This window comes from Nelumbo nucifera, chromosome 3, assembly GCF_055504915.1.
Source record: "Nelumbo nucifera cultivar China Antique chromosome 3, China Antique-T2T, whole genome shotgun sequence".
Taxonomy (NCBI): Eukaryota; Viridiplantae; Streptophyta; class Magnoliopsida; order Proteales; family Nelumbonaceae; genus Nelumbo; species Nelumbo nucifera.
Genome location: NC_142651.1, coordinates 715,833 through 733,236, shown reverse-complemented (window position 1 = coordinate 733,236; position 17,404 = coordinate 715,833). Strand labels below are relative to the sequence as shown.

The 17,404-nt window shown below is 36.7% G+C and overlaps 1 protein-coding gene across 2 annotated transcripts; it reads right to left on the bottom strand.

Annotated features, from left to right (window-relative positions):
• Window positions 1-12,503: 12,503 nt before the first annotated feature.
• LOC104593249 (exopolygalacturonase-like) lies at window positions 12,504-14,579 on the bottom strand. 2 transcript variants are annotated; one of them, XM_088900656.1, is made up of 7 exons: window positions 14,387-14,579; window positions 14,071-14,211; window positions 13,734-13,907; window positions 13,351-13,640; window positions 13,016-13,244; window positions 12,691-12,929; window positions 12,504-12,640 (listed from the first exon to the last, which is right to left on the bottom strand). In XM_088900656.1, the coding sequence occupies exons 1-6, from the start codon at window positions 14,519-14,521 to the stop codon at window positions 12,699-12,701; spliced, it is 1,200 nt and encodes a 399-aa protein (XP_088756782.1). In that variant the 5' UTR covers window positions 14,522-14,579; the 3' UTR covers window positions 12,504-12,640; window positions 12,691-12,698. The 2 variants fall into 2 exon arrangements, with proteins under 2 accessions (XP_088756782.1, XP_010251320.1); XM_010253018.2 differs by having other exon boundaries at window positions 12,504-12,929.
• Between the last annotated feature and the right edge of the window lie 2,825 nt (window positions 14,580-17,404).

Sequence of the window (17,404 nt, the reverse complement as noted above, 5' to 3'; positions counted from 1 at the left end):
AACACTGCCCACCCACACCCGCCCCGGCCCCGGCCCCCGGGCCGCCAGAGACTCGAAGACTGATCCCTACTTCTTCCCTTTGGGCTTTCATGTTTCATGGATGGCATCGAGCTTCACACTAGCTATAATCTTTTAATTATATACCATACTTGCGTTGCGTAGGATAATTAATTAAAGATTTTCATCATCATCTCTAGTTCTTTACATTATTATATATGGGTACCCTGTCCTTTGAGGGTAAGGTACGTAGCGACAATCAGAGATCCTAAACTAAACTTATATATACTCGATCGAGTCCAAGTCCGATGGTTAATATTCCTCAAATTATTTTGAACACCTTATGTGATCGTGTGGACTTTGAAAATTTTTAAATAGCAGTGGCCGGATTCTTTCTTTGGCGTTGTAGTCCGATGGTTAATATTCCCCAATTCTCAGTATGTGTGTGTGTATTATCTGATTTTCTCTCTTCTTTTGCCCCTTCAACATGAAAATAACTATAGGCCGGCCCCGGCCCAATCTTATTCTATCCAGGGAAAAGTCGTTCGTGGTGGCATCAAGTTGATTAAATTTTCATCGAAATTAGTATTAGGGCTGTAAAACGGATCAGATGGGATTCAATAAAGAGTATCAAATATCCGATTCGATTTGATATATATATATATATATATATATATATATAACATATATAGAGAGAAAACATACATATATAATATCTCATAACTAATAAATCAGATCGGATCGTGGAAGATCGAATTTCATCCATTAAATAAAAGATAGGCTTTTTCGATTCAATCCAATTTATTAGGATCAAGGAAGGTTTCCGATTCCGGATTTTAATGGATGGATCTAATCCGACCTATTTACAACCCTGGTGCGTCAAGCAAAAAATTTTAGTAATTAATGCCTAAGCCTAATTAGGTTTGGCGAGACCCTTAACCCTATTCTAAGGGAGCGTTCTTTTTTTGGATTTTGAGATGGGGGAAAGTTGGTCAACGGGATTTTGGTTTCCATTGACCAAGAATCCCATGTTCTTTTTCAAATTTATGTGGGACTAGGGAAAGTTTATTCCTGGGTATCACTTGTTCGGTAAATAACTTTTCCACCTATCTCCTAGGTGGGTAAATAACTTTTCCACCTAGAGGGAAAATTGGCAACACTTGAATGGGACAAAAATACCCTTTTAATAATGGATTTTTAGGGCTAAAATGGTCATTGCCTTATTTACATGAGAAATAAAAGAATATGGGTAAATACACTTACCCGAATAAGTGTTTCCCAATAAAAACTTACCCAAATAACTGCACTTACCTGGATAAATAACTTACTGAAAAGCGAACGGGGCCTAAAATCTAACTAGGCAAGGAAAAAGAGACTACTGGTAATTGGGACTGGGGCTCCCATTGTTAACTTGCCACCTGTCCTAGGTTTTGGACATCAAAACCCACTATCAGATTCAGATGGATGTCAGGATGTTAGCTTGGAAGATTATTTACCCAAATAATGAGCATCTTAATTACAAACTAGTCAAGTCCCATGCAATGCACGCGTGCGTGTTGTTAAAAATAATTGTGATAGGAGCCTTAAGAGTTATGACAATATCAAAGGTGTTAGAAACAATCTCTGTATGTATAGGAGTAAGGTGAGCTGCATACATCTATCCCTCCCTAGGCTCCACATTGGCAGGATCTTCATGCATTGGGCTGCCCTAGCCTTATGACAATATCAATTGGGCCAAGTGGAACCAATTCCAATGCAAATTATTTTTGGGTTAGTTATTGTTAGAGAAAATTGTATTGATTTTAATGATTGATCTTAACCTTTGCTTTTTACATTTTATTAATTCTATTACTCTTAAATGCGACGCATAAGCTTTGTTAAGTGACATTTAGACAGGAATCTTAGGACATTTCTAATTGCCAAGCTGAACCATATCCATTTTAGCATTATTCTTGGGTTATGTATTGTCTAATAAAAAAAAAAACAAAATTCTAGAAGGTATTAGAAAGAGGGATACTTATTTTTGTATTAAATTAAATTAAAAAAAAATATTGAGTTTAATTAAAATTTTTATTAATTTGTATCAATTTTAATTAATAAAATAGTTTTTGCTAAATCTGTTAACATTTTTTTTTTGTTTTTTGATTATGTTATTTTTTATTAATTATTTCAATTTTATTTTTGAAATTATGAAATTAATTCTAATAATTTTATAATAAATTATTAAAATTAAGTTATTTCATTTATTTTAACTTATAATTTAGAAAAAAACATGAGTATGAGGTGGTAAGTTGAGAGTGTTAGGAATGAAATAAAAAAGAGATCATGTGACATAACCATGTTTATTTTAATATATACTAATAGATTAGAAAGAGAAAATAGAAAACTATAAACAATCTTCCACCCAGACCCAATTGAAAGAAGAGAGGGCCCACATCAACCAGCACTGACTTATTAGATCTACATGTATAATTATAAATGACGGTATAAGTGTATAACCCTTGAAATAAAAACCAGACCCAATCAGCGTACTAAAAAGTGCAGCTTTTCCAAACTTTTAGTACTCAGTTACTCACTCGACTCGGATTTTGGTTGTTGGTTGCTCCTACATAATTCCCTAATAATGAAAATAGTAATAATAATAATAATAATAGTCAGTAGAGGCGTCTAGTGGGGACAGTTTGGTCTCACATTATGCCTAGAAAATAAACCAAACGTGGGGGTTGTATTTGAATTTTCTTCCCAGTTTTGTCTTAAGGTGCAATGACATCAAGAAAAAAAAAAAGTATACAGAATTGAAATTTAAATATGAGAAATTTGCTTTTTGGTCACCGGAAGTACTTTAGATATTCTAAGCTTGCGAACAAAGTTGTACCCGTTTGACCTAATCACCCACGTGTTCACATAAAAAATGGGGAATAAGACAAATGTGATTATCAGAATATTGGCTGGTTCGGACTTTAGGTATAGATTTATAGACAGGCTTGGACCATGCGCTTCACATGTGATGTGGAACTGCAAAATCTTAATTGGATGGAATATGGTATGGATGTATATCTATTTTTAATTCATTTTATTGATTTAAATAAAATATATTATGATAATTTTTAGTTTGATTTGTTAATGTTATTGAATAGACAAATCAAATTTATTGGACCGGATCGATTCGTTTGTAGCCAGCCATACATACTCACGTCACATGCTTTGTTGTTCCTCTCTAAAGTCTAAACAATAAAAACGGTTTGGGTATGTAAACCAAAATTTAATTTGTGTGTTGGTTATTCTTTGTATTATCTATTGATAAAGGAATATTCAAATCTACCCAGTAGCTAGTTCACCACAAAACCAAGAGAGGAATCACATAACACATAACATCATACATCATACCCACCGCACACACACACAATGACCCGGCCATCTACAATACAAAAAATTAAAAATGGCCACTACATTTAAGATTTAACACACAATTTAATTAGAAAAAAAAAAATAGGCCTAAAAAATTAAGGGCCCTGTTTGGTTTGTGGGAAGAAAAGTTTAAAGGTTATTCTAATTTCAACTGTTTGATTGGATAGAATTAAAATTTTATTTCCATTTCTGATGAATTGGCATTTCCCTATTTGTGAGAATAGTTATTCCAACATCCTCGTCCCTTTGAGAATGAAATTTCATTTCAGCTCATTCTAGTTTTCATTCTGATTATTCTCTGAACCAAACAAAATATGGGAATACATCATTCTGATGACTCCAATTCTAACTGCAGACTAAATAGAACCTAAAAAGAGTTGACATCATGATGGCATGCACTGGCAGCAGCCAAGCAAATTACTAATTAACTAATTACTTGTAGAATATAGATAGATATATAGTTCTCACTTCCCAGAGTAGAAGAATGTGGGCGGGCAGTGGAAAAGTAGATGTAGCCTGTAGGGCCGTCAATTGAACTGAATTTGGTCCAATCCGATCCAGTCCAACATTGGTCTATTTACAAATGGATTGGACCGAATCCGGTCCAAACCCCATACAAACTGGATTCTGTCCAGTCCAATTGAAATGCAAATGGACCCAATCCAATCCAAATTAAATGAAACACAAATTTTCTTCTCCTGACATTACAACTTCATTCAAATGCCCTCATTTTCTTATCCTTTTCCTACATTTTGAGGTGGTCACTGGGCATATTAAAGATTGAATGAAAGGTCTTCCAGCATATTAAAGATTGAAAAACAATTCCTTTTGAGGTGGTCACTGGGCATTACTCCCCAAATGGAAGCATGGGCCTGATGTGCACCCTGCAATATCCCCGCCTGAGTTCCTGCTAACACTAACCTACTAGTTACAGGTCTAGCAATATCCCCAATGGGGGCCAAAGCCACATTATAGATCCAAAAACAAGTAAAATGAAATTTGTTAATGAATGATATGATGAGGAGAACCCTTTAATGGAAAGCAAGCTTCTTATAGAAAGGAACAAAAAGATCCAAAATGTTGTCAATGGCAAGCATGAAGCAAGGGCCAATAATCTGCTCCAGAGAATGACTGATCAATTTATTGACTCCAGGTGCAGAATGGAATTTGAAAACACTAAATGAAAAACTGTAAATCATAATATAATGAAAATGTTCAAACAATTAAAACAAAAGTTATGCCAGATAAATGCCATCCACCACATGAATCCTATTTTGCCCGTACATTTGGTAAGTTCTGAATCATAAGAATGCATGATACATGCATATGAATAATTGATGTATGGTTATGTGAATGTAGTTTTGGTGGACTACACACTATCATTCAAAAAGATAATAAAAACTGGAATTTGATAGTAACTAGTGGTAATTAAAAAACACTTAAATAGATACATATGCTGATTCAGAATCAATTTCAACGAGTAGAAGATGATTGTGAATTACTTCACTGAGAAAATTCTCCTTTTCTGAATCAGCAAGCAATGAGTTACACTATTCCAGTTTTGGTTACAACTAAAATGATGAAGGTGAATAAAATGTCTTCCTCCAAAAATAATACTCAATAAGAAATTAATTATTTCCCTAATTCCTCAGAAAATAAACAAAATGGTTTCCATCTCCATCTGCAATCAAACACCAAAAAATATCATTTCCTAAAGAAATTGTTCATATTAGCAAGACCATATTCCTGGTGCAACACTTGGTGGAATTCACCAACTTAGCCATTTGATCAAGAGGATGGATGAACAACTGCAACCAGAGAATAAAAATTCTAAAGCCACATAAACCGTTCTCCAAACCACTCGAAAGAAGTTGATGTAGTATTTTCCATATAAAGGAATTCTTACGGCATGTTCCGATGTTATGGATCCATTTGCCAGCCAGTGGGTGATGCACCGGTTTTCCACAAACCCGAATAGAGGTTGAGCAAATACCTGAGAATAGCAGATTTGTTAGGTTACAAACATGCATTACAGAACAAATTAATGTAGCTTTCAAAGTTAAAACAAGTGTGATCTAGTGAGCGGTCCAATTAACTAGGGGTGTCAATGCATTACAGTCTGTAGGCGGATACAAAAGGCTGAAACTTAAGACAAATTAAATGGATTCTCTATTGGTGTGTAGACTATCAATATGTGCTGTGAATTGAATCTTCATATTCATGGAGGAGTTGATGCATGGAGCAAGGAAAAGTTGGAGAGCATACGAATATGATTTGATCCATTGTTTGGTGTGTAGACTATCAATGTGTGCTGTGAATTGAATCTTCATATTCAAGGAGGAGTTGATTCATGGAGCAAGGAAAAGTTGGAGAGCATACGAATATGATTTAATCCATTGTGGGCTACATATATACATTCTTGTAGTGTAGACAGACTCAAGACAGACCCCAAACCACGATACATGTTTGTCGTCGTTTGTTATTTCTCAATCTCACCTCCTTTACTAAGAATAGAAGCTGTAAGAAAAAAACCGAAAAACCGAGTCAACCAAAAAATTTGATCGAAATCAAACCAAAAAATTGGTTAATTGAATCGGTCGGTTCAGTTTTTGTTCGATATTTTCAAAAAACCGACAATTTCGATTAACCATTTAAAAAAACAGCAGTTAATATATATAAATATATATATATATAATATATATTTTGAAATCTACTGAGACTTTTTAGTTCGCCAGTTTGGTAGACTGGCGAACAGCTTGTCTAACACCCGCAGTCTGAGCTCTCAGCCAGACTTTTCAGTTTCCCTTTTCCCTTTCTTTCCCTCTCTCTCTCTCTCTCTCTCTCTTGGACTCTCGCTGTCTCAGACTCCCACTCTCCCACTCCTAGTTCTCTTCTAGTCTTCCTCATTCTTCCCCAATGAACCAACAGATGACGGCCTTCGATGTTTCGCCCTCCGATCGAATCACTGACGGCCTCCAACATTGGCGATCCCTCATGCTTCGGCGACACTAGCAATCCCTCCTGCTTCCACAATAGCCTGACACATGTCGTGCCTTTCCCTTTTCCCTTTCTTTCCCTCTCTCTCTCTCTCTAAGCTCTCTCTCTCTCAGATTCCCACACTCCCAGTTCTCTTCTTCGTTCTTCCCCAATGGACCAACGGCCTTCGGCACTAGCGATCCCTCTTGCTTCGGCGACACTCTCTCAAAATCCCACTCTCCTTGTCTCCTAGTTCCCTTTTTTTTTATTTTGAGGGCATAAAAAATGAAAAACCGATCGGTTGCATTGATTCGATTTCGGTTCGGTTAAATGTAAAAACTGAACAAGATGATTCAGTTCAGAAAATCACCCCACGGTTCAGTTAACCAAACCATGAGCACCCCTAAAATGAAAGAAATCAAATCACACAGCTGTTATGCTAGCTAGTATTGTGGCGTTGATTGCTTGCATTTTAGACTTTAATTGAAGGTCGAAACTTGCCATACGACTCCTCATATCATGGTTTATGGTTTATGGTTTATGGTTTAGGGGAGGGGTGGATTAATTAAGAGCCTTTTTCCCTATAAAATATTACTAGCGGAGGGGCCTTGCTTCATAGGGGTTGAAATGGAACCATTGACTTGTTGACCCGTTGATCCGGTCTCTCGCCAAAAACTGTTGAATTGGTCAATGATCCATTGTCTTAAGTGGTTGAACCATCGACCCATTGACTCGTAAAATGGCTTTGGCCGTTTTTTATTTTTTTAATTGCGAACCATTCAGGCAACCGGTTTTGTTTTATCCTAATCTCTGTCCCTGGCAAAAAATCGTTGAATCGGTCAACGACCCATTGACCCGGGCGGTCAAACCATTTTTTTACTTTTTTAATTTTTGTTGTCAGAACGGGCCATCCATTCGAACCGAACAGTTGAACCATCGATCTAAAAATCAATGACCGGAACGATTCCTTTCAGGTCGTATGAGTCACACACTCAAATAACATAACACGTATGGTACTGCTTGATGGACCTCACACACTCAATTTTTTGCCTATAATTTTTGTTGTCAGAACGGATCATCCATTTTTTATTTTTCAATTGGGAACCATCTAGGCAACTAGTTCCGTTTTACCCCAATCCTAGTCCCTGGCCAAAAATAGTCGAATCGGTCAACGACCCATTCACCCAAGTGGTCAAACCGTCAAGCCGTTGACCCGTTCAACGGTTTTTGGTCATTTTTTTATTTTTTTGTCAGAATGGGTTGTATGTTTGAACCGGATGGTTGAACCGTCGACCCGAAAACCGGTGGCTAAAACGGTTCCATTTTCGGGTCACATGAGTCACACGCTCGAATGACATAACATCATGGTTTTTAAAACCGACTCAGAGACTGAACCGGTTAGGGGTCCGATTACTGGGTCAAATGCCCGTTTTGACAAAAAATTAAAAAAATGGTCAAAACTATTCGAATGGTTTGAACGGTTCGATATCTAGTTATTAACTATATTTATAATAACTATTATATATTTATATAATTAGATAATTATAATAACAATATTTATAATTATATAATAACTATTATATATTTATCTAACAATATTTATATAATTAATAGGAAATGGGTTGCTCTCACGTGAGAATCTACTCGCACGTGTGGATTCCATTTCCTGGATGAAGAGAGCACCCCAATCCTATATATATATATATATATATTGCAATAACCAAATATGAGAAATACATCATCATATTTATAGATGCATGATTCTAGCACTCTTCTCAAACTGAAATTCATGACTCCCATCCCAATTTGGTAATCTCTTATCCTAACTCAACATCACTTATCATTGTCTTAACTCCCTAACATGCCCCTCAATGAAAGATTTGAATGTGTTTGATCAACAAAGCTGAAGAAACATAATATAATGGTTAGCGGTGGCAATTGGACGAGTTGGGTTGGGTTTGATTTGGGTTGAGTTTCAACCCAACATTCTAACCCATCAATTCATTAATGACCCAGTTATATAAAATTAAATGGGTTGGGTTCAACTAGATATATTCATGGGTTGGGTCAAGCTGGGGTTTATATTTGTATCAACAGAATACACTCTGGCCCAAGCTCAAGCCTGGACCTTATATAAAGCCTGAAGCACGGGCCCGAGCCCGGCCAAAAATTTGAAAACATAATTTTTTCTTTTTTCACTCAATAAAAAAGTGTTTATTTATATTCAAAACCTTCAAAACTCAAAACTCAACTAGACCTATATATACTTTTGTTATTTAATATATAGTATCAAAGTCGGGCTTAGGCTCAGTTTGGGCTTTTTTGAGAAAGCTCGAGCCTGAGCCTGTGGGCCTAAAATTATGACCAAGCTTGACTTAATAACGGGCTGGGCTACCCGACCCATGAATAGGTCTAGGTTCAGCCTAAACCCGCTTTAACCCAATCGAACCCGCCCAAACCCATTAATCGTATATTTATGTACTTAAAACAAAAACTAACTCTCTCTTAACAATTAAGTTGGTCATAGCTTGGTGGTAATAATAGTTGCTATTTACAAAAGTGGTGAATGTTCAAATCACATTACATGCATGTTACTTTTACACAAGTGGCGAAGCTATTTGACTATATTCGGGTTTTGAGTTTGACTGAACCACTTAAGTTCAAACCAATCAAACCAACTTAAACTATCTAATTGGATTGTCTTCAAGTTAATCACACATCAAGGGTGGTTGAACCATTTAAATCTGGATTGGTCCGATCGGACCAGACCAGACCGGTTCAGTCAACGATAGATTGACTTGGACCAGCCAATATCAGGTTCGTGCATGGGTTTGGGACTAAATCGACTGGCCAGAAGTGGGTCAAGAGAAGCGAACCAGACCAGTCCAGATTTAGGTTGGGTTATCCGGGTATGGTCCGGACTGGACGATCAACCAGTCCTAGGTCAGATCGGGTTCAGACTGGGCCGACCGACCCAAACGAACCAGACCAAGGTGAACGGGTCTATTCATATTTAGACCAAGTTGAGCTGGTCCGGACTTGGGTCAAGATTGGATTTATGTTGATTTGGGTGAAGTGTGTTTATTCGAGACAAAACTAATTTTAGTCAATAATTAATAGAAAATTAATGCATTAATTATAAATTATTTCATTCAAAAGAAGAAAATTAAAAAAAAAAGGCTAAGGAATTAATACTTATATCTATAGCTAATTCGAATATCTAATCGGTCGAATTCGGATATCCTATTCATACCCAATAGCTAATCAAATTCGATTTCGGATATGACCTAATTCGATTCGATAAATATCCAAATTCGATCGATTATTTTATTCTTATATATAATATATAAATTTTTAAATGTTTATATAATTTATATATAATAATTAAATATAATATACAAATATTTGAATATATAATAATTATATATTTATTAATTACTTAAATAATTAATTAATCGAATTTGAATCAAATCAAATATTTGAATATTTAATCAAATTCGAATTCGAATATTAATTTTCAATATCCATCGGATATCAAATTTTTTAATTGGATTTAAATTTGGATATTATTTAATCCGATTCGAATTCGATCCATTTACACCTCTAAATAAATGGACAAATAGTAGCAAACAACACTAGAATGGTGATTTTCTGCAACAAACAATGTGTAGCACAAACAGCAATAACATGTGCAGGGGGTGTAGGTTTAGTTGAACAAGATATATGTATAGTCTCATGCAACACTACAAACCAAATGTAGATCATCAACGATATATCATAACCCAATGATAGATCATTGTCAGCTAGAATCCAACGATAAGATCGATTGAAATTGGAACAAAAATAAAGGCATTCTCACTTTCTTTGAGTAAACTTGAGCCCAATAAAGCTGACTCTTAAGGTTGGTAAGCCTAATCAAACTTATATTCACTGTTTTCAAAACCGGACTGGACCGGACGGTTGAACCGGAAAAATCGAGAACCGGTCACTTGGTTCTGTTTTTCTCTAAAACTGCTTTTTCCTTTAAAATTGTTGATTTTGGTCAGCAAACCGCTGAATCGGCTGGTTAATTGTTCGAACCATTTGAATGGTTTTGATCGTTTTCCAATTTTTTAATTTTTTGTCAAAACAGGCTGGTCATTCGGGTCGACCGGCCGGATCGTTCGAACCAGTAACCGGACCCCTGATCGGTTCGTTATTAAAAGCCATGCTTATATTAAATATAATGTTTTTATTTTTTATATACACAATAAATATACCCGAAAAAACTGGGTTGGGTTGGGTTGGGTCATGGATCAACCCACTGATCCGATTGTCAAGTCTAATTGGGATTATTTATGCATTGTTAGAAGTTTCCACTTTTTAATTTTTTCTATTTAGTCTTTACTTTTTATTGTTTACTCATTAAATTGTTAAATGTTCAAGTTTTATTTTATATTTAGAATTTTAAGGTTAATTCTTTTAATTTTGACATTTTTCATGTAATTTTTCTTTATTTTTTTAAATTTCAATTATTTTTTGGATGACCCGAATTGATCCATGGGTCAACCTTAACCCGAACATTTAGGGTTAGGGTCTAGCATTCTGACAACCCGACCCGAAATTCAACCCGACCTAAAATCAACTTGAAATACCTTGACCCAACCCAAACCCGACCCACCCAACCCGGTTGCCAGGTCTAGGGGGAATGCTCATTAAGACTCGTAAAAAATAAAAACGAGCAGCCATGGTCTAAGAAGTGGAAATATATGATATTGAAAGAATTTTGACCAATCGCCCTCTCCCCATGATTTTAGATGAGTAAGCCCTGATTAGATTACGACTTTCATGATTCCAGTCAAATAGTTTTTCGGTAACATCCCGTTAATATATGGTATTATAGTTGGACTCAGGGGTGTCAATAGACTGATTTTGGATTGGACCCATCCAAACCAAAATCAATTTGGATGGATTGGACGGACCAACAATACATAGTTAATTGGATCAATTCAGACTTAATGGTCTAAAGTATTTATTGGATTAGATTCGACTTGGTCTATCTGTAATGAATTTATATTGGATTGGGTTGGCTTGAGTCAATATCTGGTCCATTGAGAAAATAAGAATATAGGTGTTTGGGTTGAGCCAATATCTAGTCCATTGAGAAGATAAGAATATAGGTGTCAATGGACCAAGTTTGGGTTAGAATCAATCTAAATTAAAACAATTTTGAACAGATTGGACAGTCCAGATGTTGAATTGGACTGGTCCGAAATATTCGTTGGATTGGATTTGAGTTGGTCCATTTTTAAAAGACTCACATTGGACTGGATCGGATTGGACCAAATCCAATCCAACTGACACCCCTAGAACTTGGACTCTCTTATTTATTTATTATTATTATTATTATTATTTTATGAAGTTAGATGGAAATTACATTAATGGAGCACCTTCCACCGTATATAGATGATACTATAGTTAAAATTAAAACAGCACATAGATATATTAGAAAAGGTCATTTATTAAAATAGTCTATATAATTTAATGAATTTACTAAAACCTACCTTATAGTTTGTGTTTTACTAAAACACCTTATATATATATATATATATATAGTTTGCAACTGATATACTTAATTGACCTTCCATTAAATTGAATTAGAAAATGACAGTTTTAACTTTAATGTTTGTTGGGACCAATTTAATCCACAAGAAAAATGAAATAAAAATGTCATTCTTGCCACTCATAAAACATGGACAATTACTCTTATCGATCAATTTTATTCTCAATTTAAAGAAGGAAGACGTGTTGCAAATTAATAATATGGGTTGCACGTTCGCTCTTCTTCTTCATTTTGCTGAAACCAAACATTATAAGAACCTCCCTTGACAATCATAATAACTCTCGTGAGGTTTCACTTTAATAAAAATCTCTCTTATAGTTTCAACACAAAAAAAAAAAATAATAATAATAATAATAGAGACTTCAGTTACCAAATTATCCTTAAAAAATGTCATATTTTCCCTTCAGGCTTCACTTGATTCTTTTAAGTCGAATTCAGGGAATTTTGTAATTAAAAGTGAAAAATTATTTAGTGGATCGGAATCGGATGATATTGTAATACATTTTCATAAAAAATGAAATAGAGGCAAAGAAAAAGAAATAAATTAAGTAGTAGATCGATCATGAATACTGAATTACAAAAACAGTAGCTTTTACATAGACTTAAAAAAAGGATGATGGGCAGTCAACATGCCAATTTGTTACCGTAGGGGGGGGGGGGGGGGGGGGGGGGGTAATGGTAAATGGTAATTAAATAATTGATAACTGATTAGTGATTACGTATTGCATGGCGGAGGAATCTGGGTGCCGCTGTATTGTGGTTTGACGTTTTCGCAGGTGGAATTGGTGGGTCCACCTCCAGGAGATAGTTCTAAGTGAATATTTTCAAGGAAGACATTCTCGCATGGTAGGCCTTTGCTGCATTCCAGCAACACTGCCACAGGAGTGGTTGATGTTCCTCTGATGTTTTTGAAATATATGTCCTTGAGCTTTACGCGAGATGATGACTGTATAACATCGAAAAATCAATCAATCAATCAAACAAATTGAATTGAATTGAAGCAACAATCAAATTGAATTATTATCAACATACCGCGGATGTACAAGAAGTATAGGGACAATATGTCTGATCGATTATGATGGGGTTGCTCACGCGGTGCATCACTATGTTATTGAATGTCATGTTGGAGGCTTGGCTTCCCACCGGTGAGTCCTCCCACGTCTTGATCCTAACCCCATTCATTGTTTCGGTGATGGTGCAGTCTTTCACCACAATTCCGTTTACGTCTTTTTCCTTCTCGTATCTTCCCAAGCTTCCAATGCTTTTTTAATATATATTTATGACATGAGACAACAAGAGCCAAGATGATGAATTGAGTCAGCAAATATTAATTAAATGGTGATCCATGAATCAATCGGTAAGACTACCTGATGCCATGACCCGGCCCGCAAGTCACCCCACTGATGGTGATGTCATAACTGCTATGTCCGATGGAGATGCAATCGTCTCCCGTTCCGATGATTGAACTATACACGCTGACAGTAGTGGAACGCTCAATGTGGATGCCATCAGTGTTGGGACTCGTTTCTGGGGCCGTTATCTTCAGATCTCTCCCCATGAAGTTGTTGCAATCAACCAATCCCATGTGGAAAAACTTGCTATTCAACGATGTTATGCCTCTAACAACCGTGTCGTTCAGTGAAACAAATTTCAGATTCTGGAAAAACAACATCAACATAAGATATATATATATATAGACACACCCACCCAGAAAGAAAGAGAGAGAGAGAGACCCCTTATATATACTTACCGTAGGAAGAACTTGGCAATTTTTCTTGAGACGACAACTATTAAAGGACCATGATGCAGCTCCTTGGCCATCAAAAGTCCCACCTCCTGTCAATGTCAATCCTTCCACGAATCCAAATGTAATCCAGTCATAAGTTCCGTAATCTTTTAGGTCAGTTGTGGCCTTCAAGTAACCCTACATTAACATTAACTCATTAACATGCTTACATACATGATGAAAGAGAAGAGCAGAGAGAGAATGAGAGATGTATCATCATCATCTTCCACTCCATCCTACATCAAATAAACTGTACTACTTAATCTTTAGAATTAAAATTGGGAATTCTCATCTCTCACACCTTCATGTAGACGGTGATGGATTTTACTTTATCGCAGGGGCCATAAAACTTAACAGGACCGACCATGTAGTTGGCTTTCGGGATCAGAACCTTCACCGCACCTGAGGATTCGCATGCCGCCTTCCATGCTGCTAGAAAGGCCTGGATTAATCATCAATCACAAACACCATCAGCTTATGACTTGTAATTGATTCTTTTGCGTACGTATGTATAGGTTTACAGATAACAATAGACTGACAAACAGACAAACAGAAAGAGAGAGAGAGAGAGAGAGACAAGTCTCTGTATATATCATTTAACGTAACACATTAATTACCTTACTATCATCATGCACTCCATCCCCTCGGGCACCGTATTTTACCACATCGAAGGTATCGCTATCTCCAGAAACAATTCCATTCAACACAAACAAATACAACAACAACAAACATAACTTCATCTCAACTCTCATGTCTTCTTCTGTTTTCTTAATTATTATGTGTTTCTCTCCTCCATCGGTTCTCTCTGTGATTGATTTTTATAGTAGAAGGCCAGGCCGGCATTTACGGATTTCATTCAACTCTCGTCTGCTTCTAACCATAATCCCTCCCTTTTCACTCCTAACTCCACACAACAATATAATTTGACCCCCTCTCTTCCCTCTCCACCAATAAACCAAGACAAAACTACCCAATAATATTACGTACTATTTTTATCCAAACAGTTTTCATTTTTTTTTTTATTTCTTTTGGGGGTCCGACACGTGCACAACCACAACAAACCAAGTCAAGTCCCATATATATATATAAATTATTAACACCCATTAGTCTAACTCAAAATTACTCACATGGGATTCCTTGCATGTTTTTAAAAGTTAGGAAGAGTTTAAGAGAAATGCTGAAAAGTCATATAGTGTGAGTCTTTAGACAAATTCCTTAAACTAAATTATTGCCTTCATCAAAAGTTGTAAATTGCGAAGAGAACATGGAAGGCATTGCATAAAATACCATAAGCCTATAATACCAAGGCTATGTTTGGGAGTGCTTATGTTAAAAATAAGTTTATATTGAATAAATGCTTAAAAACAAGTGCTTATTAGAATAAGCACTTATTTGCCTTTGGCATCCAACTTATTCAAAGTACTTATTTCATATTGGGCGCTTAATAGTCTTTTTTTTTTCCAATAAGCACTTACATGAGCATTTGTAACTATTATGTCCTTCACTTTCTTTCAAATTTTATGAAACTACTTTTACAAAATAATTTTTATGAAAGTACTTTTATCAAAATACTTTTATAAAATTACTTTTATAGAAATACTTTTACAAAAACACTTTTACAAAAGTACTTCTATAACTTTCAACTAGGAATAATTTTATAAGTGGTGTTTTAAAATTCAACTAGGGATAATTCTGGAAGAAAAAAGTGAATAAATGCTTATTGTATACACTTCAAAAAAAGCTGAAATTTTGGTCTTAAAAAATAAACCCTTATTTTAAAAATAAGCACTTATTTTAGACTTATTTCCCAAACACCAATAAGTGCTTAATGGTATGGGCCCGACCCAAATAATTATAACACTTGTTTTTAAAGACTCACAAACATGACCTAAGCAACAAAAAACAACGCCATCCCAAAAATACCAAACTCTTTTTCCATTTCTCCTTGTGTGATTTGGACAAAAGGATCCTAAGATGCTTTAACTGTGTTCCAACTTGGATTGAATTCCCAGTCCTACTACGTACTCCTACCCGTTAATCTCTACAACACAACAAGATGTTTCTTAATTAGGTCCATCTCACAAGTTGTTAATTGGGGAACTGCTACTACCTACTACGTCATTAAACATCGTCAATATTGTTGCAACCTCAACCTCAAGACACAGATGTGTACTGCTACTATCTACTAAGTCTAGATCTCCTACCCACACAAACTCTGCCCACGTCTACCCATATAACATCGCAGCTACACATGGAGAACATCTCATCCACCTAAATGGTATTATATAGGGGGAGATATTCCAAATTCACGGTGGTAATGTATTGTCAGTAGACATGGGCAGAGTTCTTGTGGGCAGGTGATCTGGAGTCCTACCTACTACCTATGTGGAACTGGATTTGATTAATTATTAAGGAGCTAGAAACTGGCTAGACATGGGAATTGGGAAAGGATAAGGCTTCTGTGCCAAAAAATACAATATGATGAAGACCTCCCTAGTTACCGTTCTAAATTGTTTCAAGCATGGTTATTTGATGGAAGCCTTGGCTGTTAAAGACGTGGTTTTTACATACCTTCTATGATTCTAATGATGCGCATTTTGGCAGCTCCCGGCTGGCAAGTGACTCGGATGCCTTGCTGAATAATCCTTACCTGTAATGGGGCTTGGACGCCTAGTTGAATGGTGACAACCTGGAGAGGTGGTTCTGATGCCTAACTGAGTGGTGACGAGATGGAGAGGTGGCTCTGATGCCTAACTGAATAGTGATGAGCTGGAGAGGTGGCTCTGATGCCTAACTGAGTGATGACGAGTTGGAGAGGTGGCTCTGATGCCTAGCTGAATGGTGATGAGCTAGAGAGGTGGCTCTGATGCTTAACTAAATGGTAATGAGCTAGAGAGGTGGCTTTGATGCTTAATTGAATGGTGACGAGCTGGAGAGGTGGCTCTGATGTGACCTACAAGGAAACAGTGTCAGAGTGCCTGGGTTGCTTTACCTGGGGTGGGCACTCCGATGCTTAAGCCGACGAATCAGAGATTTTTAAGATAGCTAAATGTGAGAGAGATGGAGAGCTACGAGAACTAAATTGTGCATCTACTTGGGTCTCAGGGGTTGATGCCCTTATATAGCTAGGCTGCCGTGGGTCTCGCGAAATGCTCCCAGAATCCTAGGCCCACGACATAGGGGTCTGTTCCGCTTTGAAAGGAGAATAACGTGCCAGTTAAAAAGGCTTACCATTTCCCTCCGATTCGGGCAGGATGAGGATAAGGCCTACGGTTATGTGTTGTGATCTCGAAAGGTTTGAAGACAACTGGCAAGCTTCTAAAGAGGTAGGTCGCTAGGTCGGCGACAAGGGTAAGTCGCCAAGTCGGCGGTAGAAGTAGGTCACCTAGTCGGCGGTAGAGGCAGGTCGCTAGGTTGGCAGTAGAAGTAGGCCGCCAGGTCGGCAGTAGAGGCAGGTCGCCAGGTCGACAACAAAAGTAGGTTGCCAGGTCGGCAGCAAAGGCAGGTCGCCAGCTGGGACCCCATTTTGGCTAACGCAAGTTGTCGCCTAGGTGATGCTGGGATGTAGTCCAGCTGTTCTGATATACCATGTGTCATGATGTCAGTGGAGGGCCAAGTCTGCCCTCATCATATTT